Genomic DNA, 26,176 nt, shown 5'->3' with positions numbered 1-26,176 from the left:
CAAGGTTTACACTGTATATACCAGGCCTTGGCCCGAAGGATACATTTTGGTGAAAATATGTGTAAGTGTATACATCTGATCGTAACTTCTGGAAAACTTGCATATACAACAATAACAACATTGCGCAGTACATCTCGAATTCCACAGTGTTATAAGTGAACAATTGGATATACGATCTGGAAATTCCTGGTTGTACAATGATCAATCTCATCAGGGTTCTGGAGTAACAAGGGGGTTAGCTCTATACCCCGGTAATCAGCCCAATGCTGCCATATTCTCCTATGCTTTTGGGGGCAACCACAAGCTTGAAATACAGCAACCCCAGCATGCATACACTCATCAATGGCTTTTTTCCACTGCCTATCGTCGGAGGGGACACACTTTTCCACTGCAGGGCAATATCCCGTTTAGCAATGGTGATGGCTAAAAACAATAGGTGCTGCTTGTACAGGTACCTGACAATACCCTCACTATTATACAATAACAGTAGTTTCGGCCCGAATGGGAGATCCCACGACAACACCTCTCTCAGGCATGCCACAATCCTCCGCCAGATTGGTTGCAGTGCTGTACAGCCCCAGACAGTATGCATGAATGTCCGGTCTTCCATCCCACATCTTACACATATTGGGGACTGAATGGCGCCCATCTTCCAGAGTCAGAGTCGGGTGTAGTATATGCTGTGTAAATATTTAAACTGTGTGAGCCGGTAGCGCGTTGAGACCGCCGCACTTTGAGGGCTAGCTAAGGCTTCAGTCTAATCGTCATCAGTTATGTCTGGTATGTCCTCTAACCTGGCCCTATGTAGTGTGGTGTGGTTGTGTGTCATCAGAGTTTGATATATCTGGCAGGTCTTGTGGGCACTTACCATCACTTTTGACCACAGCAACCTGCACACCCTAGGTGACCTGAACAGCTAGCTTGATCAGATTGATGAAGCGCAACCTGGACCTGCCCTATGAAACCTAAACGTGTTAAACATGTGCTCGCTTATAGCAACCCCACCAGTCAGCTGGACAACCCTCTTGAAGCAATCGTTTCAGCTCCTGGATCTATCACTATCAAATGAAACAATGTTATCTTCTCGATTGACCACCATTCTATCACCTTTCACCACAGCCAATCTTCCGTACAAACCACCACACTACCCTGAAGTGCAAGACCCTGGAGAAACTCAACATTGATGCACTTTAATTATATCCCTCCAATTATAGGGCAAACATACAGAGAAAATGATTGAAGGAGTTTGACCTGTGGCTTACATCTACCCTCAACATACTTACTGTGCTTAAAACATTTCTGGAAATCGATGGAAGATTAACTGGTTCTCAAAAGAACAGAAAAAGCCAAAAACTTTGGGAAAATATTACAACAATGACAAATTGCATTGCTGACTCAATTGGAGACCATACCAAGTCATCAACAAGAAATCAAGAATGCACCTCTCCTTGAATGACCAATTCTGAAGCCCTCTGTGACTCCTATACAGCCCATTCCATTACCAAAGCCATAGCTCCCAATACCTAATTTTCACCCGAGATCCTGGGACAACTCTAACTCCCATGTCTCTTTTAGAGGCTCTGATATAAACTAATCTTCCCCATTTTATTGATTTAGTTCATTCTCTAAAAACAAACTTAAACACCGGTGGTAGAGCTAGTTCTCCTTCAGATCTCTCCCTCACAGACATCTTCAAGGGCATCACTACCTCAATGGCACATCCAGGCAGAGACATCAACAATCACATCATATCTCTAGCTCCTTCAACTAATTCATGACGTCTTGCACCTCCTCAAGAAACTGGTTTTGAGCCCTTTGACCCAGCAAACAGCAGGTGGGTCACTATTTGAGCACTCTTACGCAAGATAATAGACCAAGCAACGTTTGTACAAATCGGTCTTCAATAAAGAATACATTCTATTGAACTATCAAGCCAGATTCTGCTCTGGCTCTTGCACAGAAACATTCCTAATCACCAGTGAGGTCTCGGATCAATCACAGAGCAGACTGGCGGGGCCAATGCTGCTTCTACTTGAGCTTTACACTGCCTTTAATGCGGTGCACCACCCTATCATACTACAGAGACTAGGCTACCTCACAATACAATTGACTGATTGATCTTATTCCGCAATAAGAGATCCCAAACAACTTTGCTTTGTTTCGATCCAAAACATTCATCAATGCCACAGACTTCTTCTAACCTCCACCATTGCTCTTCTTTTCTGCAGTGCCTATCACGGACATGCTGTAGTTATCAAATCCTTACACCTCTCCTGCTGTAACTACAACCGTGGAAAGTATTCATTCCTTGAGTCATGCTCCCTGGAGACTGGCAGCTAACAGGGAACCAATGGATGGTAAGTAACATACAACAGCTCTACTCAAAATCAGAGATCCTCACTTACAGAAAAGGGTACTTTCGCTGCCCAGTGCTCAATGTCACTTGGAATTAAGAATGACCATGTCTGAAACTATCAATGATAAGAACCTTGAAGTAAATATGGACTTTGGTCATTCTCAGGGTCAACTAGGTTACCAATACCTCCCTTAATCTAAAGCGACCATGCACAGCTGTTCCCATATCCTCAGTTCAAGGTACAATCACCTTAGTTCTCTCTCACTTTGACTACACTAACAGACTGTATCTCTTTGTCGTGCAGACTACGGCTTTCTGTCCGACAGCGTCTTCAATATGCCACCATCAAACTTCCACAACATCTTTAAAGGCGATAACACATCTGCCCTGCTATTTAAGCTAATTCACTAGCTTACCATGGACAGGCATCTCTTCATTGCACAGAGTCCTTTATGGTGTTGGGTGGATGGTTTTTGCAACAGAAACTCTTCAAGTACCATCTAAAATGGCTCTCTGATGAAGATTAGTATCGCTTCTACTGATCACCTTTACATAAAGTCCCACATCTGCCATGTTCTGGATCACCATCCCAGCACAATATAAAAACATCTCTAACCACTTTCAGTTCTGAAGAGCTTTAACAAAATAGCTGTTACACCCTGGCTCAGTTCACACCCACCTTTGATCTCAGATGTCCTTCTATTGTATACGTCACAAATAAACCAACAAAGATGTACTGACAGAGGCTTCAACAGGAATCAGTTGAGTACCAACAAGCACAATCCTTTCGACCTCATACTCTTCTGCATTCCCGCCATATTTATACCATCAAGTTTGTAGTAACAAAAGTTAAACGCCCCGCTTGCTCACATGCATGACTCCCAGTGCTTCCCGATAGGTTAGATTAGAAACTCAGTGAAGCATACAGGGCAAACCTGTCACAAATAAGACAGGTAAGGGATAAAACTTCAGAGCCACGCTAGAGGCCATAGTACTGAAACACTAAGGTGACCGGTGGTATCCTTGCAAACATCTTAGCCGCATGCAATTATTTGAGACCGCAATCAAGTCAATTGTTTTTTGCTCACTATGCTACTCCAAATACGGACCACTCATATAAAATTAGACATGGCTCAGCTGAAACATGGAAAGATTCAGCCTAAACTAATATGCAGGGTCCCCTTCCAGAAGGAAAACCAAGCAACGGGTGTGCCCAGACTCAGGTTCAATGGCTCACTGTGCCACAGAATTCAATCTGCACCGCCTCGAAGAGGCTCAACAAGGCTGAAACTGGTCTGAGGTTGTTAGAGCAGGGTAGAGTACCAACTGGAGGGGGTTGACCTTACACTACACAGGGTTAGAACTTGTACATTGTTATCATACATTTTCCATTAATGTCTTGATGGTTCCGTTTCAAGTGGGGTCCGGGTGAGAATATCAATGGATGTACTGTTTGGTCATATTATTAGAAGGGTCGTCAAGTTGAATGCCATTGCTTGCTTAATTGGCATGGATATTTTATTCATGTATGGTATGTTACGAAATAATATTGACAGTGAGCACTCATTTTTCATTTCTATGCAATAATGCGGATGGTAAATAAAGTAAAAAAACAAAAACGTATCTGAGGTTTCCATTAAGTAGTACCATGCAGGTTTCATTTAGAACATAAGCAAAACAAGTATGCATTGATCTTGGACAGCTAGCATGAAGAAAAAACCCTGCAGTGCAAAAAGAAAGGATGTACATCTGGTAGTGTCCTTGGTAGGTGTTACAAAGAAGCAGCTTAAGAACTACACAAATTATCCAACACATCCATATTTCTCTATACCATAATATCTAGGAGGAAGCAGTTAATCTCACTCAATTCCACTATCAATCTCATCAAACATGGTAGGTAAATACGCTGCACAATTTTAAATGTCTACAAACATCTTTTAATCAAAAAGTGCTTTATAATAAACAACAACTGCCATTTAAGTACCTTGGACTAGAGAAATAGCAAATACCTGATGGATCTGAAAGAGTGTGACCACAGCTGCTTGGAGGTAATCACTCTGCGACTGTTTGGTGTAAAATATCTGAATGGGATGCTGTCGGCCTTCCAAGTAGAGTACGGGTGCCTTATTGAAATACTGTGAGAAAAGGTCTACATCCATGGTGGCGGACATTACAATCACCTGTAAGTACAGAAGCATCAGTGAGATCTACAATTCAGTAATGAGATGTGGCACACAGGCCACTCATGCTAAAAGTAGCAAATGTCAAAGCAAATATTGCTGCAGTGATTCAGCTATGAATAGCTTGAAGCATCTTGTAATTTAGCAGCATAAGAAAAGGAAGGAAGTCCCTATTTACCACAACTTGGGAGTATCATAGTAATACCCTCTTTAGTGAACACATAAGCCCATGAATTTAAAAACCACAATATATACATATATTTTCAATTCACTGAAATATTCACAAACACAATTTCTGATAGAGATAATTTAAAACAATTGTACAATTTATTTGATATAAAACTTATACATTCAGTAACAATTTTAGTGCCTTTACAGTACAGTGTTAAAGGATAGTTTTTCGAATTTCACATGAAGAGCAAATTAAAAACAATAGTTGTTGCAAAAATGTCGACGCAGCGTTTCGGTTTTTATTTGTTACACCTTCATCAGGACAAAGCACTAGTTAGAAAGAAACATACAATTAGAATCATACAGTAAGTTCCTCGTTCTTTTTTGACAATTTTATTTTACTGTACAACTGTACATGTTATACCTTCAAAACATTGATTATATTTAACACTAGCCATTTAAGGCACTCTATGTCTATATACGAAACATGTGGTATTTTGGGGTTACATAGTGACTATAGAGGATAATTTTACTAGGACTGAAACTGAATAGGGGAGTGCTTCTAAAATGCACCTTCAAGTATTTTTAAATTGTTTTAAATTATCTCTATCAGAAATTGTGTTTGTGAATATTTCAGTGAATTGAAAGTATATGTATATATTGTGGTTTTTAAATTCATGGGCTTATGTGTTCACTAAAGAGGGTATTACTATGATACTCCCAAGTTGTGGTAAATCGGGACTTCCTTCCTTTTCTTTTGATATTTCTCCTTGTCCCCGATTGGATTCCTAAGGAGACCTCCTTTGCTTTTTTTTTATTTAGCAGCATACACATCAACAGAAATGAAAACATCTGTCAATGTACCACTACAACGGAATGTATTAAACACATACATATGGACTGTTAAAAAGAAGACTATTCTAGAGATTCATAAACTCAATCACCTTTCCTGAAATACGTTGTTTCTCTGCGTAGAAGCAGTGTTCCTAACTAACTAATGTTACTTTGTCATAAATCTAAAAACAAGCCTCTAAAGCCCAGTTGGTACTAATTAAATTTGTCCTCATCGGAATAACTGTACACGGTCGAATAAATGTACATGGTCAAAACACTGTCCACACCTGTGCATTAACCCTAGCGACTATATGGTCCTATTGAACAATTTGTTATTAAATACAAATATTTTATTCTAATTGTCATCACGGTCCCATAGTAGTTTGCGTATTCTGTATTTGTCATTGAGAGCACTTGAGTTTTAAGATCACAAATGAACAAAAAATCCTCCACTTTTCAAATCCAGATAACAGCACCCAAAAGGCACTGATTCCTGAGACAGGCAAAATACTAATATGTAGGAAAATAAATATGCCAACCAAAATAATGAATAAAAAAAAGGATTTCATAAAAAAAAAAAAGATGTTTTAGGGCATGAAAATGGTGGTCTATCTGAGTAAAGTAAGCTGTGTTTACTATATTAAAAAGAGAAAGAAACTTGAAAACTTTTAGATCAGAATTAATAGAATAAGATTTTGTTCAATTGAATTTAAGGCTGCAGTAAATTTATAATATACATATGTACTTTCCACTAAAGTTGGACTACCATGCCCATTTTTGACTTTGCGTTTGTCACAGTAAACTAAATTCTGGTACAATCACCAATATACATAATTTGTTCCTTAAAATTTCTTTAAATAAAAAAAACTCATACCCTGTACAGCAACTTTAATTGCATCTAAATCTTGCAGCAAATAACTCTCATCCTAAATTAAATTAATAACATAAAATTTGCATCCTTGATCTATCACCAGACCACAAGAAATCTACTCGCCTCTCTCGCTATTACGAGTCGGATTTTATAATGGCAAGCTATTTTTAGGGCCTACCTGCCAGGTATGGCGAAAGAGCTCGAGTTGGCAAAGAACAGGTGTTCTGTTCATTCAGAAAATTAACAATAAAGATGCTTTTACATAAATAAGGTGTTTCAATTGATGACAAACTAGAGAAAATAAATGAAGCTAAATAACTGACTTGGCATTGCTGTGACTGATATGTGCGTACAAAATTAGACTGGCAATTGGGGTACAATACTGTGATCAAACCATGTTTGTCCTGATCAGAACTCCTGTTGTGATGTTGCATGAATTCTAGTTATTGCAATACCCAGGGGATGGCCTTTTGGGCAATGTCTTAATGTAACACAAGGTGCTTGTTATTTCATAAAGTTTCCAATTTTCATACTAAATTAACAGGAACACCAAAATGCCCGATAACACTAAGTTGGTGGTATTTATGAACATATTTATGGCATGAACTCTGTCATACAGAATGTGGGTTCTAGATTGTAATATTTTAATAGAAAACAGTCCAAAATCAATTTAAAGAACCAGTGCAACAACCGATTTAAAATGATCACCGTCAGATTTTCATGGTCACTCAAGTTACGCTACAAATGGAAAAACGTAGCTAATTACAGGATACTTTGTGTAGACTTGTCAACTAAAAATATATAAATCACCATGGGGAGCAGAGCCATGGATGGGATAGGCTGCATGTGAGAACTGCCAAAGACGCAGCTCTGACCACAACCCCTCTTAAAACAATATAAACCAAAAACGTTTCTGAGACTGCCACCGACGTCCTGGGGTATTTTCACACCCCTTTAAAGTCACCAACCAATCAAAGCCTTGAAAAAGTCAATCACCTCAGTGGTTTCTAGCTTGTCTTCCCTGCAGCCACGTGATATTGGCTCCTCGCCGGGTGACTTTGTGAAAGGTGTCTCACACATAGCACTGAGCGAGTTGGCAGGTCTGCTTGGGATCAGAACAATACAATACCAAGAAATTCAGAGTAGTGTACCCTCTTATATAAATAAGATTTGCATGCTATGCAAGCACTTGCCCCAGGAGCCACTGAGTGAGAGGAAAAGTGTGGAAATACTTGGTTAACTGCATCAGTATTATAACTAGTAAATGGGCTTCAACTGGACTACACAGTCCTTATAGCCAGTGATGGACAGTGACGCCAGAACCAATAACACAGCACCAAAAACCTTAATACATATCTAAACTAAGGGCGGAGGGGAGATATTAAACCTCTTCTTATCACACAAGCAAATACATAGGATTGCTGCCTTTCTTAGGGGAGGCCAGGAACATTTAATTCCCCTTTATTTTCCCCAATACTTCGAGGTGTAATGCTAGCCCATCAATGTACTTGCTTTAAGTGGCACTTTCCCCAGCTCCTTCCGTTTCTTTTGTGCCATTTTCACCACTCCGAAAAGCACATCTGTGTGTATAGTTCTTTCATGCGCCTCATCTAGAAGAACAATGCTGTATTTGCGTAGCTGAGGGTCTCCAATCGCCTCCCGGAGCAGCATTCCATCTGTTAAAAACTTGATTCTGGTCTCATCGGAGGTGACATCTTCGAAGCGAACCGTGTAACCCACCTGCAAAAGAGGATTTATGCACAATAAGAAGCAACTCAAATCTTCATTCTGCTGATGTTAAGGAAGGCGCTTGAAATTTTCCTTGGACATCTACCAATCTCCCCTTTAGAAAGTGAGGTTCAGGAATTCCAAGCCTAATGTGTGAATGGAGCAAGCTTAATAAAGGAATCGAAATGCAATGTAGCATTTGTCAATTTTTCAAGTTTAAAGCTTACTAAGTTGACTATATTTGTTGTCACAAAAGTGGATGTAATGGACTGCACCATGTACTAGATAGGAGTCTTATTCAAGATGTTCCATTTTAAACATCTTAATATAGTTACAGTAAACACATTTATAAATGTAATTTCATTTTAATAAACAAAAGTGAAGAACAGATTAGTTATATTTTCAGTTGACATTTTTGAAGTTGGTCAAAATTCCAAACATTAACTTTTGGAAGCCATTCCATGCCTCATAGTTTGGGTTAAATGGGAAAAAGACCAATGTCAATAGTTAAGAAAATCAAGGGAGAGAACCTTAAAGCAAAGCAGCCAACAAGGACTACCATTCCAAAAACAGCGATCAGCAAAAGGGACCTTGGGGGACACAACAGGGAATAAATTAGCGGTCAGCCAGGTAAAGAATATTTCCAAGGCTCCAAACCTAGAGATCATACTTTTAAATACAATGTGGTCTAAGTTAGTCTTTGAATTCTTGACTCATTTTTTAAACGTTATAGATGAAATAAATATTTTATTTATTGGACTAAAAAAATATCCATAAATGAACTTAAGCATTAAGTTTTTTAAATCTAGCATGAGATCAAGACCAAAAGTATAGCAAGTGTTTTTCTTAAACATGACCATATACATTAGGTGGTGTATTTTTCTGAAAGAAACTTAATATTCCCTCATTTGGAAGGACCCCCTGGATGTCAGACTCGAATTAGAAATTGTAGATCAATTCATCCAAACTTCCCACCAGTCACAGTCATCAAAGTCACTGGCAGAATCGATGCAATGACTCCCTAAGAGTGCTACCTTCACTGCTAATGTCAATTCTGTTTTATTGCCTTACCCAGCAGAAGTCTGGACAAAAGTCCAGAGCCAAAAGTATTACTATCAGAAAGAAATATTATCCAAGAAAACGATCTTCTTAAGGAGAAAAAAAAGATTATGCGGAATTAAGAAAATAAAAGTGGTCATAAGAAACTTGATAACCATTGAATACTTTTCCCATGGATTCTCAACTTAGCAAGATACAAACAACGACATGTGTGGAGGGTTTGAGTACGGAAAATAAAGTTGTTGCATCAAACTCCACATATTAATATTTTGTGCAAGTGGCAAATGTCAACAATGGGTACTGTCCGCTCTACAGAATACAGTCCTGCAACAAGGGATGCAGAGTTTTCAGTTATCTGCACTTCACAAACTACTCATGAAAAAAGCCATGCATAGATCCTATTTGTGACCCTCCCCACCCTTAAAGGTAAGTATATTGACACATTTTATTCTCTGGCTAATCTCAACACATTCTGTGCAACTGACGACCAAAGAAGATTGCTGTACACCTTACTCTGAATCATCACTGAGTTCCATCTGAACTAGCTCCACTGCGAACTGAGTCACCATTAAAATGGCTCACTGAACAAGAGGATACAAGAGGTTATCAGCCCCAGAAAACAAGAATGGAAAGAGCTATAACCCTGTACTGATGTGAAATTGATCATCTATTTATCTGATGTTCGGAATTGAATTCTGGCCACTAGTGGGTAGGCTTGCCCCAACAGGGTATACATACTGGTGGCAACTACATGTAATCTGCATCTGGTTCTGAAAGGCAACTCCAGAAGGTCAAAGAGGAAAAGAGGACAGTTTGCAAGTGAGTGATTATAACGAACATGCCCTGGACAAACACTTTCATGACCTATTACGTGCCAAACGCCTAGCGCACAGAACTGGAAATGCTTTTGTCTACAACACCCACCCTCCATTTGTGTGACTCCTGCATCTGCAAGATATGTACCACCATTTTGATTTTTTTGCTACCTTCAAAATCTGCTCTTGGGTACATGTCCAAAACGGTCTCTAGTTTTATTGGGTCTAAATACACTGAATAATATACTCTGCATAAGGCACTGATTCTACAACCTCCTTCACCTAGAAGGTTAAACTGCTGTTCGTCAAGAGGTTTAAGTGGGCTGAGAAAGGAGAGGTGAGAGCAGTGAGAGGTGGGATTCTTATCAAGTTCAAGTTTATTTTACGTTTATTCGGACCGTTGGTCCACAAACAATGCATGTCGATAAAAGGTTCATCCAACAAATAAAACAAATCATTTCATTAACACACATAAAACCTCCTAAACATATTTAGTCTAAAAACCTACAATTATCTGATCTAAAAATTACTATTTATTAAAACTCATTAAAAAGGTATAAAACTGCCTTCACTTTTTGCATATATTTCCCCATAGCCACAGCAATATCTAAGTGGGCCATTTCTGTCATCAGTGTCACAGCCTGGGTCCTAGTTTTAATATCATATTTCATAAAAATTGGTTTTAAAAATGTAATACGTAAGTCCAAAAAATTCAAGCAATCAAATAAGATGTGTAGCATATCACATTTGGGCCCCAAAGAGCAAAAGCAGATTCCCTCCTCATTGATCATAGTCCGCTTTACAGAATTGTTCATGTAACAAGGGTTTACCCCAATTCTTACCCTCCGAACCTCATTCCGTAATTTGCGGTCCGGTAACTTATCAGTGTAGGGGAAACATTTATCATTATTCCATGCGTCAATCATAAAACAGATCGAAGTTTTACTAGCGAGATAGTTTTTGTCCTGTGCATGCGATAGTTCTTTCCCCGCTGACCTGAGTAACTTTTTATCAATATTAGCCACAGAGCCAATAGGGCCTACATTTTTTTTTTTTTTTTATTTCAAGTCATTTTTATTGAAGTAATAAACAAAGAAAAAAAAAGACATTACAATAAGTCTTCCGTTACAGACATTATCAAGTCAGTTGTTGATAGACGATCACAGAAAGGAAAATAAAATGACAATAACAGAGTAAATCGACTCAGCTTGCATCTTCGCGGTACAGGTACATACATAACACTCAGTAGGTAAAGGTGGCTGCATGGGCTCTAATAGATTACAGAAGATATGCTCTTCAGTACCACAGGACAATTAACAGAATTACATACTACTCTTCAGGGTGGCTCATAGTGAAATGAGGATGCATCTAGCGCTCTCCAAAGCTTCCTGTTGGACGGTTTCCAAGTAGCTGCCTGTAGCGCCGGATTATTGGCTCCTCTCAAGAATGACAGCCACTCCTGCCAAATTTTGAAGTGTACCTCCTTCGCACTTTTCCACTTGCATAGTACTACTTTGCATGCCAATGTTAACATTAAGTCCAAAAGCAGGCGGTCTTGGTCATTTGGCAGTTGCGGATCCAGTGCCCCCAGAATAACATAGGCAAAGTCCTGTACAGGTCTTATTTTGAATACGTAGTGAATGCATTCAAATATATTCCCCCAGTATATACTTAAAGAAGGACAGTTGAATAGCATGTGTGCAAGGTCCCCCAACCCTGAGTGGCAGTTCCAGCATATAGGTGATTCCCGTAACTTGCACTTGAAGAGCCTATCCGGGGTCCAAAATGCCCTATTTATTAGCATGTACTTTGTTTGGAATAGAATGGGTGAGACTTTGTGGGTAAGAGCCGTCTTATGAATCAATTCCCAGTCAAACTCTATGCCTGTAAGGTTCGGTTCAGCTTCCCACTTCAGCTCCACCATTCTGTGAGTTTTCTTTGGTAGGGGCAATAAAAGTTTATACACCCTAGACACGAAATGGCCCGCAGATATGAGACGCGGGATATGAGTCATTAACCATGGAGTATAGGGAGAAAAATTACGTGCAGTTAGTATCGCTTTAATTTTCAGGAAATCATAAAAGTCCATCGGAGTAAGATCATGCTTCTGCTGTAAGATCGAGAACGGGAGTGGTGTCCCCCCCTCGTATAGATCTCCCACCAAGTTAATGCCCTTCTCGGACCATGAGTCCCAGGAGAGTGTACTGCCCTTGTGTTTGAGATATGGATTTCTCCAAAGGGACATAAAGGATGACTTAGCGAAGACCAACTTAGTTTTATGTGACTGATCAAGCCTAAGCAGAGCCCTCCTAGTATTTAATAGTATATATTTGGAATGTGGTAAGTGCGATAGGTCCATAGTGAGTAGGGTTTCAAGAGGGGCATGGTTCAGTAGCGATTCCTCTATGTTAATCCAAATTGGTGTGTAGAGTGGTGATTTTGTCAACCATTGAGCTCCTTGTTTGCAAAGAAAGGCTGTCTGGTAGTTCCGGAATGAAGGCAGACCCAGGCCTCCTCTATCTTTGGCTAATTGCAGCTTTTTTAACGAAATTCTAGCTTTTTTACCTCGCCATAGGAAAGTACCAAACAATTGATCTACCTTAGTAACAAAGTTGTTCGAGAATGTCATTGGGAGCATACTGGCCAGATAGTTAACCAACGGGGTAGACATCATTTTGAGCGTCTCCGCTCTGCCCCACCAGGAGAGGAATTTTGGTGACCAACCTTCGAGTAGCGTGGAAATCTTTTTAAGAATCAGGTCCTCATTTATTTTCAGGGTGGTTACCAAATCTTTAGTGAAGTCTAAGCCCAGATATTTAAAGCACTTAGGCTGCCATGTAAGACCCGAGTCCCCAACAATTCCTTTACCACCAATATTGTTCAGGAGCTTGACCTCTGTTTTGTCCTTGTTAAGTTTGTACCCAGACACTCTGGAAAACTCCTCAATGTCAGCCATAAGCGCAGGTATAGCCTCCTCAGCTCTCTCAGACATAACTAGTACATCATCTGCATACGCAGTTAATTTAACGGTACAGTCCCCAAATGTAATGCCCGCAATTTTTGGATCCTCCCTTATATGATGTAAAAATGGTTCGATTGCCAATAAGAAAAGTGAGGGAGACAGGGGACATCCTTGTCTTGTTCCCTGCTTCAGACAGAAGGCAGAAGAGAAAGAGCCACCAGCTCTAACTCTCGCTGAGGGACAGCAATATAGGGACATTACTAGTTTTGAGAAAGTTTCCCCTAAGTTAAACTTGTGAAGGACTGCTTTAAGGAAGGACCAATCAACCTTGTCAAAGGCTTTCTCAGCATCAAGTGTTATCGCTGCTGTGGGTGTGCCTAGTAGTTTTGCCTTTTCTAGTACGTGTGCCAGAATCCTCGTGTTGTCACTGGACAACCTATTTTTAAGGAAGCCTGCTTGAGAGGGATGGATTAGCTGGGGGAGGACCTTCTGGAGGCGGGCGGACAGTATCATAGCCAGGATTTTACAGTCTATATTAATCAGTGAAATTGGCCTATAATTTTTTGGGAGGGACGGGTCTTTCCCATCTTTGGGGAGTACAGCAATAATCGCTTCTGCCAGTGTGCCTCTGACCTCACCTGATCTACTTATTTCATGGAATAGATGTAGAAGGGGCTCTACCAGTAGGGAGGGGAAGGTTTTATAAAATTTAGCCGTGAAGCCATCCGGGCCTGGTGCCTTCCCCACTTTCAGATTTTTAATTGCATTGCCTATTTCTAGAGCACTAACCGGGCCATTAAGACTTACTTGGTCTTCAGCAGAGAGTCGTGGAAGTTCACAGTTATCTAAGTAACTCTTAATCTTGTCCTCCTCTACCATTTCGTTCTTTGCATAAAGATCTTCATAAAAATCTTTAAACACCTCCGTTATTTTGTCAGGGTCCGAGTGTAAGGAACCTAAGGTGTCTTTAATGACATTGATCGAATTCTTCTGGACTTTAAACTTCAAGTACGAGGCTAGACTCTTGCCAGCTTTGTTAGATTCACAAATCTTAAATCTCTTTGTTCTATCCAGCCAAACTCCCGCCCTCTCGCTGACCAGCTTATTGTATTCGTATTTTTTATTTGCCAAGGCATGAAAAGACATCTCGTCCCTATCCTTCAGATGTTTACTCTCTAGGTTTGCAATTTCACTCTCTAAGGACTCCAGTTCCTCATTATAATTTTTGTTCATCGCTGACCTGATCTTAATACACACCCCCCTTATAGTACTTTTCAGTGCCTCCCATCTAGTGAGGTCAGATGTGTCCCCCATCCTGTTGTCCTGCAGATAAGAGGAGATCGCAGCTTGTATTGTGGCCCTATGTTGGTCATTGTTTAAAACTTCATCATTTAGGCGCCAAGACGTTTGGCGAGAGGAGGTTTTAGCATTAGCTATGGATAAGGAGATGCACGAATGGTCAGATATCACTCGCGGCTCTATGGTAGTGGATTCAATTCTGGGAACTCCGTTTTGCGTAATGAGGATGTAATCTATTCTAGAGTATGAATCATGTGGTGCAGAGTGAAAAGTGTAATCTCTCCCTGTGGGATTTTGAAGCCTCCACGCATCTACTAAGTGAAAGCGTTGACACAAATTAAGGAAAGCTTTGTGTGATTTGTTTGTTTTGAAGGGACAGTGTGAATCTCTGTCCAATATTACATCCATTGGGAGGTTGAAGTCCCCGGCCAGTACGTGGACAGCATCATCCGGGATATTTTCAATATGTTTATTCAGGGTCTCCCAAAATTTAAGGTCGCTAGTATTAGGTGCATATACGTTCGTGACATAGAATTCTGTATTATCCTTACTCAGTTTGGCTGTGACCCATCTCCCATCTTCACTTGCTTCGAAGGACAGAATCTCCACCTTAGCTTTCCTAGCCACAAGTATCAAGACTCCACTCTTTTTGTTTACAGCCTCTGCCCCCACAACCTCGTTAAAGAACTTATTTCTCAGGTGGTGGAATTGTTTAGATTCCAGTTTGGTCTCCTGAAGTAAAACAATGTCACCTTTCAACCTCCGTACATAATCTAAAACCTTTTGTCTCTTAACAGGTTGATTCAGCCCTTTAACATTAAAGGATAAAATCTTCATTTTGTCTACATTACATACCCCCAACGGAGTATTAATTGTGCTAAGTGACATCAAAAGGTCCCCTCCTCATGGTACTAATACACATCTCACATGGTATCGATATTTCAAAAAGAGCGAAAAGCCCCGTGTGTACGGAGACATGACAGTAGAGCCTCCAACCTTCCTCACCACCAAGCAGCAAAGCAATGATGAACATGCAAGCACAAAGAAGAAAAAGCAAAAAATACAGAACACACATCCCAACCCCTAACCCCTTCAACCCACCACCCACCCCACCCCACCTGTATGTAGTAGGCATGGTGACTGAAGAGAGACTACTGCGTAACCTCCCCGTGCATATACATTTCAGGTAAGTTTGGAACAAGTAAATTCTTACACTAGATCAGTTGTCTACTGATAACTAAGGCAACCTTGGGAAAGCACATTAGCGGAACCGACATATAGAAGCCCCCTGAGCAAGGAGTGAACAAGAAGCAAGAGTAGCAGGGTATCTGCTGAGCACAGGGCAGATTTATGAAGACACCAATAACAACATTAACTATCGTAGCCCTTCCAAGTAGAACTGGTAAGCATACTAACTTGTAGTCAGGTGTACACTACCTAACATTCGTGACGCTAGTAGGCAATAATAAAGACATATACATTATCTATAACATATTAACGATTGCAGACATTGAAGCAAAACCACTCAGATGCATGAGGGCTTGAAGCAGAGATCAATGCCCCTCCAACCCAGGGAAGGGGACACATGTAAAAGCTGCTGAGAAAGCGCCAGCATGGATCGGTCACTTATAGCCTGAGGCCGAAGCCTGTTCTCCTGAATCTTCAGGTTTGCTCGTTTCCATCTCCAGGTCTTCAGGGCCATCTAGCATTCGCTTCAATTTCAGGGGATCCGAAAAGATGTGTGGAGAGCCTTGGATAATCACACGGTACTTGGCAGGGCCCATAAAACCATACTGAAAGCCCTTTTCTTCAACAGTGGACGAAGTGCCAAGAACGCTTTTCTTACATCTACCGTCTCTTTACTAAAATCCTGCGAGATGTAAATTTTAGCAGACTTCCACAGGATGTGGTTATTTTTTCGCATGAAATCAAGAATTTGTTCAACGTGTTGGTAGCGTAACGGCTTGCACACGATAGCTCTAGGGCCTTTTTGATTCTTATTGATCCTGCCCGGCACTCTGTGCGCCCTGTCGAATTCCAACGGATGGTGGAAGGTCAAGTTAGTAGCTTGGGTGAACCAGGACTCTAAGAAGGCCACGCAGTTCCCATGATGATCTTCCGAACCTTCCGGAACCCCAAAAATACGTAGGTTCCCCCTTCTGTTCCTGTCTTCCAATTCCGCGAGTTTACGAGTCGTTTGATCCGCAGCTATGCACAGACGCTTGATGGCATCACACGACTTGACCTCCATATCCTCGAGTTTGCTGATTCTTGACTCCGCCTCCAGCAGTTTTGCATTGGTGTCGCGGTTATCCTGTCTGATTGCGGCCACTTCTTCTTTGGTAGCCTTCGCCAGATCCCTTACTTCATCCAGTCTACTAAGTATCAGGTCGATCGGGTCAGGGTTGCTCTTCCCCCCTTTGTTGGGCGAATTCGGATTCGATTGGTCATATTTGAGCCTCTTCAAGCTTTTCATTAGCTCTTTATTCTCTGCCATGGCTGGTTATGGCGCAGACTTCTTAAGCGGTGTGGAAGTCCTTATGGAGTTCGCTTAGGTGCTGGTGTTTCAGTACCTTTTCCTAGCCTGGCACCAGTAGCCGCACAGCAGCCAGCCGGGGCCACCTAGGTTCCGATAAGACAGTTGTTCTATCCGTTTGCTTCCTGCCCTTGTTCAGACACCATGTGGTGGTACGCGCATTTCAGATGAGTCTGGAAAGCTGCGACGCCATTTCAGAAGTCACCACGTGCATATAACTTTTGTATTGGTAGAGATAATTGGGAGATCAGATGCTGCTTAAACCTTCAAAGGAGGCCTAGGAGGGTTAACTGCGTGACAGGTGTTAGCCCCAGAACTTAGGTTCAGGCATACACAGTCTTTCCCTTTGCAGACACATGAAACAGTACAGGGCACCTTCGCAGACCAAGAACTTCAATACTTCATCTCCAAGACATTCATCCAGCACATGGGTCCTGTATTGTACAGGCTCCTGCGGTCACAATTATTTCAACAGTGTCCTATCGGTATTTGAGGGCATATTCCTGTCTCACCTTGAGACCCATCATGATTTTAAATTCCAGAATCCGCCAAAATTTGCCAAAAAACCCACAGTCCTTAGTCCCTGCCAGTCCAATGGGTCGGTTGTCTGCTTATCTTCCTTTCCTAATGCGCGCTGGTGACGATAGCGCCTGAGCCGGTCTCCTTACGGTAAAGAGCGATGCGCCGTCACACAAATGAATGAGGCCGCCATCTTGTGTAAGCGCTAGCAGCGCTTACTTCACTTCACAAGTTCTATCCCCAAAGCGGGTGCAGTACTCACGCTTCCCTTCGCGGAGCCATTCCAGACCCGGTCCTCCACCGGAGCCCTCAGTGATCTGTCCGGGTGCCGAGTTCGGGATTTACATAGCGTCCGCCGACGACCTGTGTGACCATGCGGTCCTCCGTCTGCCCCGATTCGCTTCAGCTGCCGGGCGGAATCTTTAAACAGCCAAAACTCCACTTCCCTGGCTCAGATTTCCTCGGGCATGCTCTCTTTCTATTCCTCTGTCACTCCGGTTGCCGAATCTTCGTTTTGCGGCGGTATTGGGGTGAAAACACTTGCTCCTAGACCGTTGTAAAAGCTAAGCACGGGCAGAGAGCATTACGGAGCCGCCATCTCTCCTCGGCGTCCAAACCACGCCCCCCCAATAGGGCCTACATTAACGCTCATCTTCTTACATAACTTTGTTAATTTCCCCCTGATCTCTCTTGCCCACTTTAGTTCACTATCCTGATTTTCATTTTTGCACCATTGTGAAATTTTGGTAATTGCGCCTATTTCTAGTCGTTGCCAAAATCGCAAGAGAGCCATACCAACTTGCGTACCCCATGAAGTCAGGCCTAGTTCCAATCTTACTGCCTGAACCATTGCTGACCGGGGGAGCATAAATAACTTTTTTAGGTTTTTACCTTCTTCCACATCCCAGTTTTCCGTACCACTTAGGAACAGCAATTCAGCACTTATCAGAGAATGCCAAAACACCTTTTGTGTGAAAACGATTACCCCCTCAGGGTTAAAAAGAATTCTGAGCTCCCCATTTACAACAAAAACTTGGATGGTCAATAGCCTCCATTTCCGTAACCGTATCTGCACTGCACTCCACTCTACTAAAGCCGTATGTCACATCACTTACAAACTCAGCAAGTGTTGGTATATGAAGAGATCGAATCTAGCTCAAGAGCAATGGAGCACTATCATCTTAGGAGGCTTATGGTCCGAGAGCGTCTACCCCATGGCTTGATGGCTTCTACCGTAAATATTCTGTGTTCATGACACAGCGGGCCATAGCTTCATTACAAAAACAACAGGTCGATGAGGGTGTGCAGATGATGCAGAGGAGAGTAGTATGAGAATTCTTAACTGTCTGGATGCATCCTACGCCACATGTCAGAGTGGGTTGTCCCTGATCCAAGAGGCAAAATGGCATGAGATTGCCTGGCCCCCGGTGACCTGTAATGGGGTTGTTGACTTATCAAGTCCAATGTTGTGCACACAATTGAAATCTCCACCCCATATACAATGGGCAGATAGGATCTGCACCAATGTGGGGAGAGGCCATCAAGAAACTGTGATTGGTTGTTATTGGGGGCATAAATCGCCACTACTGACAGTGGTTCCCCATCTAGTTCTCAACTCCTTACGTAGTTTCCCATGCAGCAGGCAACGTGCCTTACTACTGTTATACTATGCACCTGCATGTCCAACTGCCTAGGATTCTAGCTTTGTCATAATTAACTGCTGAATGTCGGACAACCATGTGGGCTACATGTCATCGCTCTGTCTGTCGTTATTCTTGAGACCCTTTCCCTTCCTGCACCACGGTCCGTGACCCACCCACTGCATTACCAATATTGTGATTTACCTGCTGTGTAGTTTTGCCATTCTCCCCTGTAACTTTTTTATTTGTTTTTGTTTACTGGTTGCCTTGCAACTCGTCTCCCTTCTGGAAATGCCTCTTGAGCCTATCCAATATATGCAACATTCAATAAAATACATTCAGAAAAAGAGTGGAGGACAACAATGTCCTGTGTATGACTAAGTCCACCTCCTGTTTTGAGTGTGCGGTCTACGTGTTAGATGTGAAAGCCATCAGGGATGAGGAATTCTGCATTGTACGCGCGGAGAACAGTGTGAATGAGGTTTCAGTGATGAAGACTATCTAGGTTTAGTTGGGTGATAATGTTGGCATTGTTTTGAGTACGTAGGTCTACAGTGTGACCTAATGAACTGATTATCAATGGAGTGTGTTGTGGCAGGGGTCTTTGATTTAGCGAAAGGTATGTGGATGAGGTTAGACTCGTCAGTGTTCAAACACAGTGAATGTGCTTGAGTGGTTTGGCTGCGAGAGCTGTAATGGTGTGAATTGTGAAGCAAGAGATAAAGTTGGTTTATCTGGAGCAAGACTTCATAACCTAGATCGAAGCAGGTTGAGGCCCTTGCCTGTGTCTGCCATTAGCTGGAGAGGCTCAGGCAGCGAGAGGCCCTAAAGTGTGGACTAAATTAGGGAAGGAAACTGGAAATTACAGATGGAAACCAATGATGTCAGATTCTGGATGGGCATGGCCAGGACGCCGATACAACATGATGCCTGCCGAGAATGCTCCTGCTCCGTATGAGCTGCAGTTGTAACCATCCAATGTTCCGGTGACCGGCCAAACACAGCAACCGGCTGTGGAAGGTGAGGAAAGGAGACTGGTGAGACATGCGGCCCACGGGATAGACTTGAACTGCTGCAATCATCCGATCCTCCATGGAGCAGAATGCACAAGATGGCGGCCGGACTTTCCGAGCCGCCAATAACTCATTGGGACTTCCACTGGCTTGACGTGGACTGCTCAAATAGCACTTTCCCCACTCCCAACCACCCTCTATCTCTACAGAGACGGTCATCAGTGAGGACTGGTGCCGCTAACAGACATTCCATTTAACGACCCACCACCCATGGCCGCAGGTGGATATGCTGGAGAAGTATGCATACAGGAGCGCTAACTAAAGAACCGCCCAACAGACACAGGTGGCACAGCGGGGGAGTATCGGTGCCCCACTCTCACTTTGATCAGGGTGGACATGGGGGAAGATCTCAGAGAGTGTGACTGTAGCAGAGGCCACCCTGAAGCGCCACTCGGGCCCATCAAAACCCAGACAGCAGAGGTTGGCCAAATAAAGGAAGTCACCAGACAACTTCACGCCAGGGCCGAGGTCACGGAGTGTAGATTCTGCCGCAATAACGTCTGCTTCATGGAGATACAAGAAAAAGCAGAGGGAACAGATGTTGGGAAATTCACTGAAGACTTACTATCCACCAGGGTGAGCACCAAAGAGTTCTCACCTATATTCCTGGCAGAGCAGCCCCACAGAGTATCCGGGATCCAGCCTAGACCTAGTACCTGACCGAGACCAATAATAGCAATATTTCTCAACTCTAAAAACAGAGACCCCGTACTACAACCGGCCCAGCAGCAGGACCTGCTCCTCTTCGAAAACCTAAGGGCATGGTGTTCCCTCACTTTAAGCAGGAGGTTGAGGAACGATGACTGTCTTTCAATAAGGTAAAACAGGAACTGAGAAAACTCAACCTGCAATACTCTATGTTATACCCTGCAAAAGTGGATAATAGATGGGGCAAAGCCTAGTTCTGGGCTTCACCAGAGGAGGCCATGGACTGGCTGGGCATTTGGTGCCTGGCCAGGGTAGGCAGCAAGGGAACTCCTTTGTCCCTCACCATCCCAAACAGAGAGATGACTGTTGACACAAGAGCGGTCCTTACTTTCTGACACCTGAAACTACAGGGAGAAATGGCAGCTGAGGGGCAAAAACTAGGCCTTATGCTGCTCTCTTGGAATGTAAACGGGATGGTGGAGTGACCTTAAGAGAGGGGTGGTATTGTGCTTTTTGGCAAGACCGAAGCCGGACATAATCTACCTACAGTAGACCCACTTAGTAGGTAACAGCTGTGTATTCCTGGCGAGGGGCTGCTACACCGTTCAGGATTCTTCATGGGCTCCTGGGCCATGTATATACTAGTCAAGACGTCCCTTCCCATACTGGTTTGGAAATCCTCGACCAAAACGGGCGTGTGAGGGGGGGCTGCTACTCGGCGATCCTGGGAAAATTGAATGGAGAACTAGCAATGGCCTCCTGGTATTTTCTACTTACTTTTAGACATGCTCCGAACGGCCAGGGACTGGCTACTGTAGATCACACAGATGAGCATGGCATTGTGGCAATGGGGTTGGGTGGAGGGAGGGGGGGGGTCGGTGGGGGTAGTGGGTCTTAAAGCATATAATGTTGGTGGGGTAGTGGGTCTTAAACCATATAATGGATGGGGAATCACGTGGGACCAGAGTTATTGTACAAGGAATACTCTGCTATTGGCTATGGGAATGCTGGACTTCTGGCGGGAGTCTAGCCTACTGATGGCCTCTACTCATTCTCCGCTGGGACAGTGGGCTCTATGTCTAGGTTAGACAATATTCTGGTACCCCCAGATTAAGGGAGGGAGATCTGATGACACAGCTATCTACCCAGGGGCATTTTGGATCACTCCCCAATATACATCAGACTGGGGGAGTGATCCAGGGGCGGGGGGCGAAAAAACTGGAGGCTAGACCCTTTGGAACCGAGAGACTGGAACACTAGAAGGTTCCGAATGTCCGTCACAGAGCTTTACTTCAAAGAATATGCAGGGTCTGTGTCCTCGGACAAAACCACTTGGGAGGACTTTACAGATGTGCGAACCACCTTGTGGCAGATTAGATACGCTGTATCTGATCTAGGACCCGAGAACCACTGTGCTGATACAAAAGAAAGGGAGGCCCCCAAAGCAGTGTGATTTCTATAGGGCTATGTAGTGCTAGTGACACTCCTATGGTTTGAAACCACGTGATGACCTTTGACTACCATTATTTTAATTGACGTTTGGTGTTTACATCATTTTTCCTGCATGTGCCTTCCTTGCCTTAAAGATTTCTTTTGTATCTCTTTGTAGTTTTAGCAGAGGGGGAGCTGTCAAAGAGTAGAAAAAGGGGGGGGGGGGAAGAGAAGAAGAGAAAAGAAGAGAGATGAAGAGAGATGAAGAGAGATGAAGAGAGATGGAGAGAGATGGAGAGAGATGGAGAGAGATGAAGAGAGATGGAGAGAGATGGAGAGAGATGGAGAGAGATGGAGAGAGATGGAGAGAGATGGAGAGAGATGGAGAGAGATGGAGAGAGATGGAGAGAGATGGAGAGAGATGGAGAGAGATGGAGAGAGATGGAGAGAGATGGAGAGAGATGGAGAGAGATGGAGAGAGATGGAGAGAGATGGAGAGAGATGGAGAGAGATGGAGAGAGATGGAGAGAGATGGAGAGAGATGGAGAGAGAAGGAGAGAGAAGGAGAGAAGGAGAGAGATGGAGAGAGATGGAGAGAGATGGAGAGAGATGGAGAGAGATGGAGAGAGATGGAGAGAGATGGAGAGAGATGGAGAGAGATGGAGAGAGATGGAGAGAGATGGAGAGAGATGGAGAGAGATGGAGAGAGATGGAGAGAGATGAAGAGAGATGAAGAGAGAAGAAGAGAGAAGAAGAGAGAAGAGCTGTCAAAGAGTAGAAAAAGGGGGGGAAGAGAAGAAGAGGAAAGAAGAGAGATGAAGAGAGATGAAGAGAGATGAAGAGAGATGAAGAGAGATGAAGAGAGATGAAGAGAGATGAAGAGAGATGAAGAGAGATGAAGAGAGATGAAGAGAGATGAAGAGAGATGAAGAGAGATGAAGAGAGATGAAGAGAGATGAAGAGAGATGAAGAAGAGAGAAGAGAGAAGAAAAGGGAGGAAAAGAGAGAAGAAGAGAGAGAGAGGTGTGGAATGTACCTCTTGGTCTCAAAGTGCAGTGTTGTGAACAGTGGTGCTCAAATGTGCATTATGTTGTTACATTGGGAGATGAAGTATGCAATGCTTTAGGCAGTGGTGCACAAATGTGTATTGTGTTGTACACTGGGAAGTATTATGAAGTTCTTACTATTGGCTTTGACGTGCCCTCATGTCATCTTGAATTCTGACTCTGTTTTGCTTAAGCTTTCTGCACGCACAGGCAGGTCCCCAGATTATTCAAGTTGTTTAGGTTATTCACGTTCAAGGTTGCTTTGTTTTCTGTGCTTTGGAGATTGATGAATGTACTGCCGGAGACTTTCATAAGCTTCGTTTAGATAAAAGCTGGAACATGTGAGAATCCAGAAGGAACGTGAGAACTCCTTTGCCTTTGGAATGCTTGCATGGAAAGTGGCCAACTCCAGTAAGTTTCCTTGGCACAGCAGAACGCCTCTCAGAACCTTCTAGTGTGTTTTGAGATTATAAAGCTGGGGTTTGTCGACTTAGAAACTGGTCTTGGAATACGAATGGGGACGGACGCATCTATTTCGGCAGAACCCCGGTTTGTTGAGGCTCTTAAGCCCAGCTGTAAATCCCCCAGTGTGGAGTGGGATAAGATGGGCTTTCCCAGATTTGACGCCTGGGAAAGCCTTTCTGTTAGTGAGCATCGCATAAATAAAACCAAGCCTTTTTCTGATAACAGTCTTTGATGTGCTTCATTTTATAAAGTGAAATTCCTTTCCAGGTGGTGTTCTGTTTATTGCTTTGTCGTATTTGAGCCTCTGTGTGGGAGAGTGGTACTCTCTATTATCTGGGACTGCGAAGCAAGACAGCCTATTACACTACTCAATGAAGAAGTTAAAATACTAGTGAAGGTCCTAGCTAACAGGCTGATGCAAGTGATTGATAAATTAGTGAGAGATCCACCAGTCATAACATGAAGTGACTTTCGGCTGTCTCATCTGCAGGCGCGCCGTAAAAGAACCAGGCGTGTTATCGGCCCTTGACGTTCGGAAGGACTTAGAATCAGTTGAATGGGACTTCCTATGGGCGGTCCAAGACAAGAGGGGATTTGGAAGAGAGTTTGTATCCTGGGTATGTCTGCTATATAGGATGCTGATGGCCGGGGTATGTGCGAATGGGGTGCTCTCTAGCGGATTTGACCTAAGACGTGGGACAAGGCAGGGATGCCTGCTTTCCCCCCCACACCCTAGAGCCCCTGATTTATTGGGAATGAAATCCAGGGAATAAGATGGACAATCTACCTCAATGTGGACGATGTTATTATTGTACTTAGCCGACCTCCTAAATTACGTCTCCAGAACTCTTGAAATTCTTAATACATACGGTAAATACTCAGGGGTATGCAACAGCTAACAGAAATTGGTCATGTTTACTTAGACTCCTCCGGAGGCTTGGGAGTACTGGCTGCAGTGGTACCTGAAGGGCATTCGATAATTGGAGGTCCAGGTTACGGGCGACGCCTGGAGAGTTCCTGAGGCACAATCTAAGCTGAGTCCTGGGCGGATATAGAAGGGACACAGGACATTGGAGAACACTCTCCCATCTCTCTTTACTTCACAATACACTTTTCTAAGTCCTAAGGGAGTTTTTTTTTTAAATCCGCGGAAGCAGTGACTAGATCCCATCTAAAGGATTGCATAGTATGGGACCATGGTCAGGGCCTGCAATGAGATGCAGGAACCCCCGCAAGGTCAGGGCCTGCAATGAGATGCAGGAATCCCCGCATTGCAGGCCCTTACCAGAGACCAATACAATGAATAACCTAGACCTTTGTCTGTACTACTGAGCCGCACAACTACTATTTTTCAGTGACTTTGCATGTGCCCCTCAGGAGGATCCCTCTCTAAAGCAGACAGAAGACTTCTGGGCCCTCGAGGATACTTGCGGAAGCTCTGTGAGAAACACAGGCCACTTCGACACCTTTCCCAGGCGGACTAAGTGATAAAAATACGGAACAAATCCCCTGCCCCTCAAAAAATGGAAACGCAGGGAAGGCTCATGTTAGAGACCCCACTATGGAACTCTGCCCTTCTGAAAGCCTTGCAGGGGATTGGACTGTAAGCACCCGTGGGACATGACTGGGATATAAACAAGCATTTACAATGCAACGGTTTCGCCTTTGGAAAAGTTTGAGCTATTGGCATTGTAAATGACAAAATTTGTATTTATGTGTTGGTTTTGAAAACAGATAAATAAATGGCATTGTCATTTACATTGCCAATAGCTCTAACTTTTCCAAAGGCGAAACCGTTGCATTGTAAATGCTTGTTTATTATCAAATGTACTTGTGACACAATGTAATGTTTTTTAATATGTATTAGAAACTTGATATGGTGTAAAAAAAATAAATAAATAACTAAGCGGTACTTTGACCAGGCACTGTGTTTTTATCTGTACTATATATATATTTTTTTTTTAATAAAGAATGTGGTCGTGGTATTACAGTTGAGGTGTCTTCTCTTTTGAAGCGGAGTGATAAAATTAAAGTGTGGTGCGTATGGGTTAATGTGAACTGAATTTCCCTAAGGGATTGATACTTTTTTACCACTAGTAGTAGTGCCCTGGTCCCTTGGGTTTGTGGGGCCTCCTCTCTCTTTATTACGGATATTCTAAATTGGTGTCAAGTTTCTTCTTGAGTGTCTCATTTATTACCTCATTGAATACAACAAAAGCTTAACACTATCCTCAGATGAGCCTAAACTGCTCGTCCACACTACCACAAAAGAGCATCTAGGATTATTAATTTAAGACCTGTAAACCAATAAGGGTTCAACATAGTGTACCTCTTTCTGGTACACTACATAAAAAGCCATCTACACCTATACTGTGCAATAATGTGTCACAAATCACACTCAGATGTCATACCCAATATCTGGAGGCTAGAACCATAAATTACCCATCATTTGGAAGCACTGACAATTAATAGCTGTGGCTTGTGCAAAGGCTTTGAACAAGCTTAACGAAAACATAACGCAAAGACACAACATGGGCTACAGG

At 42.9% G+C, this 26,176-nt stretch overlaps 1 protein-coding gene across 1 annotated transcript in view; it reads right to left on the bottom strand.

Annotated features, from left to right (window-relative positions):
• Positions 1–26,176, bottom strand: part of DHX33 (DEAH-box helicase 33) — a 193,922-nt gene that overhangs the window by 124,501 nt on the left and 43,245 nt on the right. The window contains exons 3-4 of the mRNA XM_078679696.1: positions 7,925–8,152; positions 4,366–4,536 (exon numbers count right to left, since the gene is read on the bottom strand). Of these exons, the coding sequence (XP_078535822.1) occupies positions 4,366–4,536; positions 7,925–8,152 (399 nt within the window). The remainder of the gene's footprint in view (positions 1–4,365; positions 4,537–7,924; positions 8,153–26,176) is intronic.

Source organism: Lissotriton helveticus, chromosome 3_1 (genome assembly GCF_964261635.1).
Source record: "Lissotriton helveticus chromosome 3_1, aLisHel1.1, whole genome shotgun sequence".
Classification (NCBI taxonomy): Eukaryota; Metazoa; Chordata; class Amphibia; order Caudata; family Salamandridae; genus Lissotriton; species Lissotriton helveticus.
This window is presented reverse-complemented; position numbering and strand designations above follow the sequence as displayed.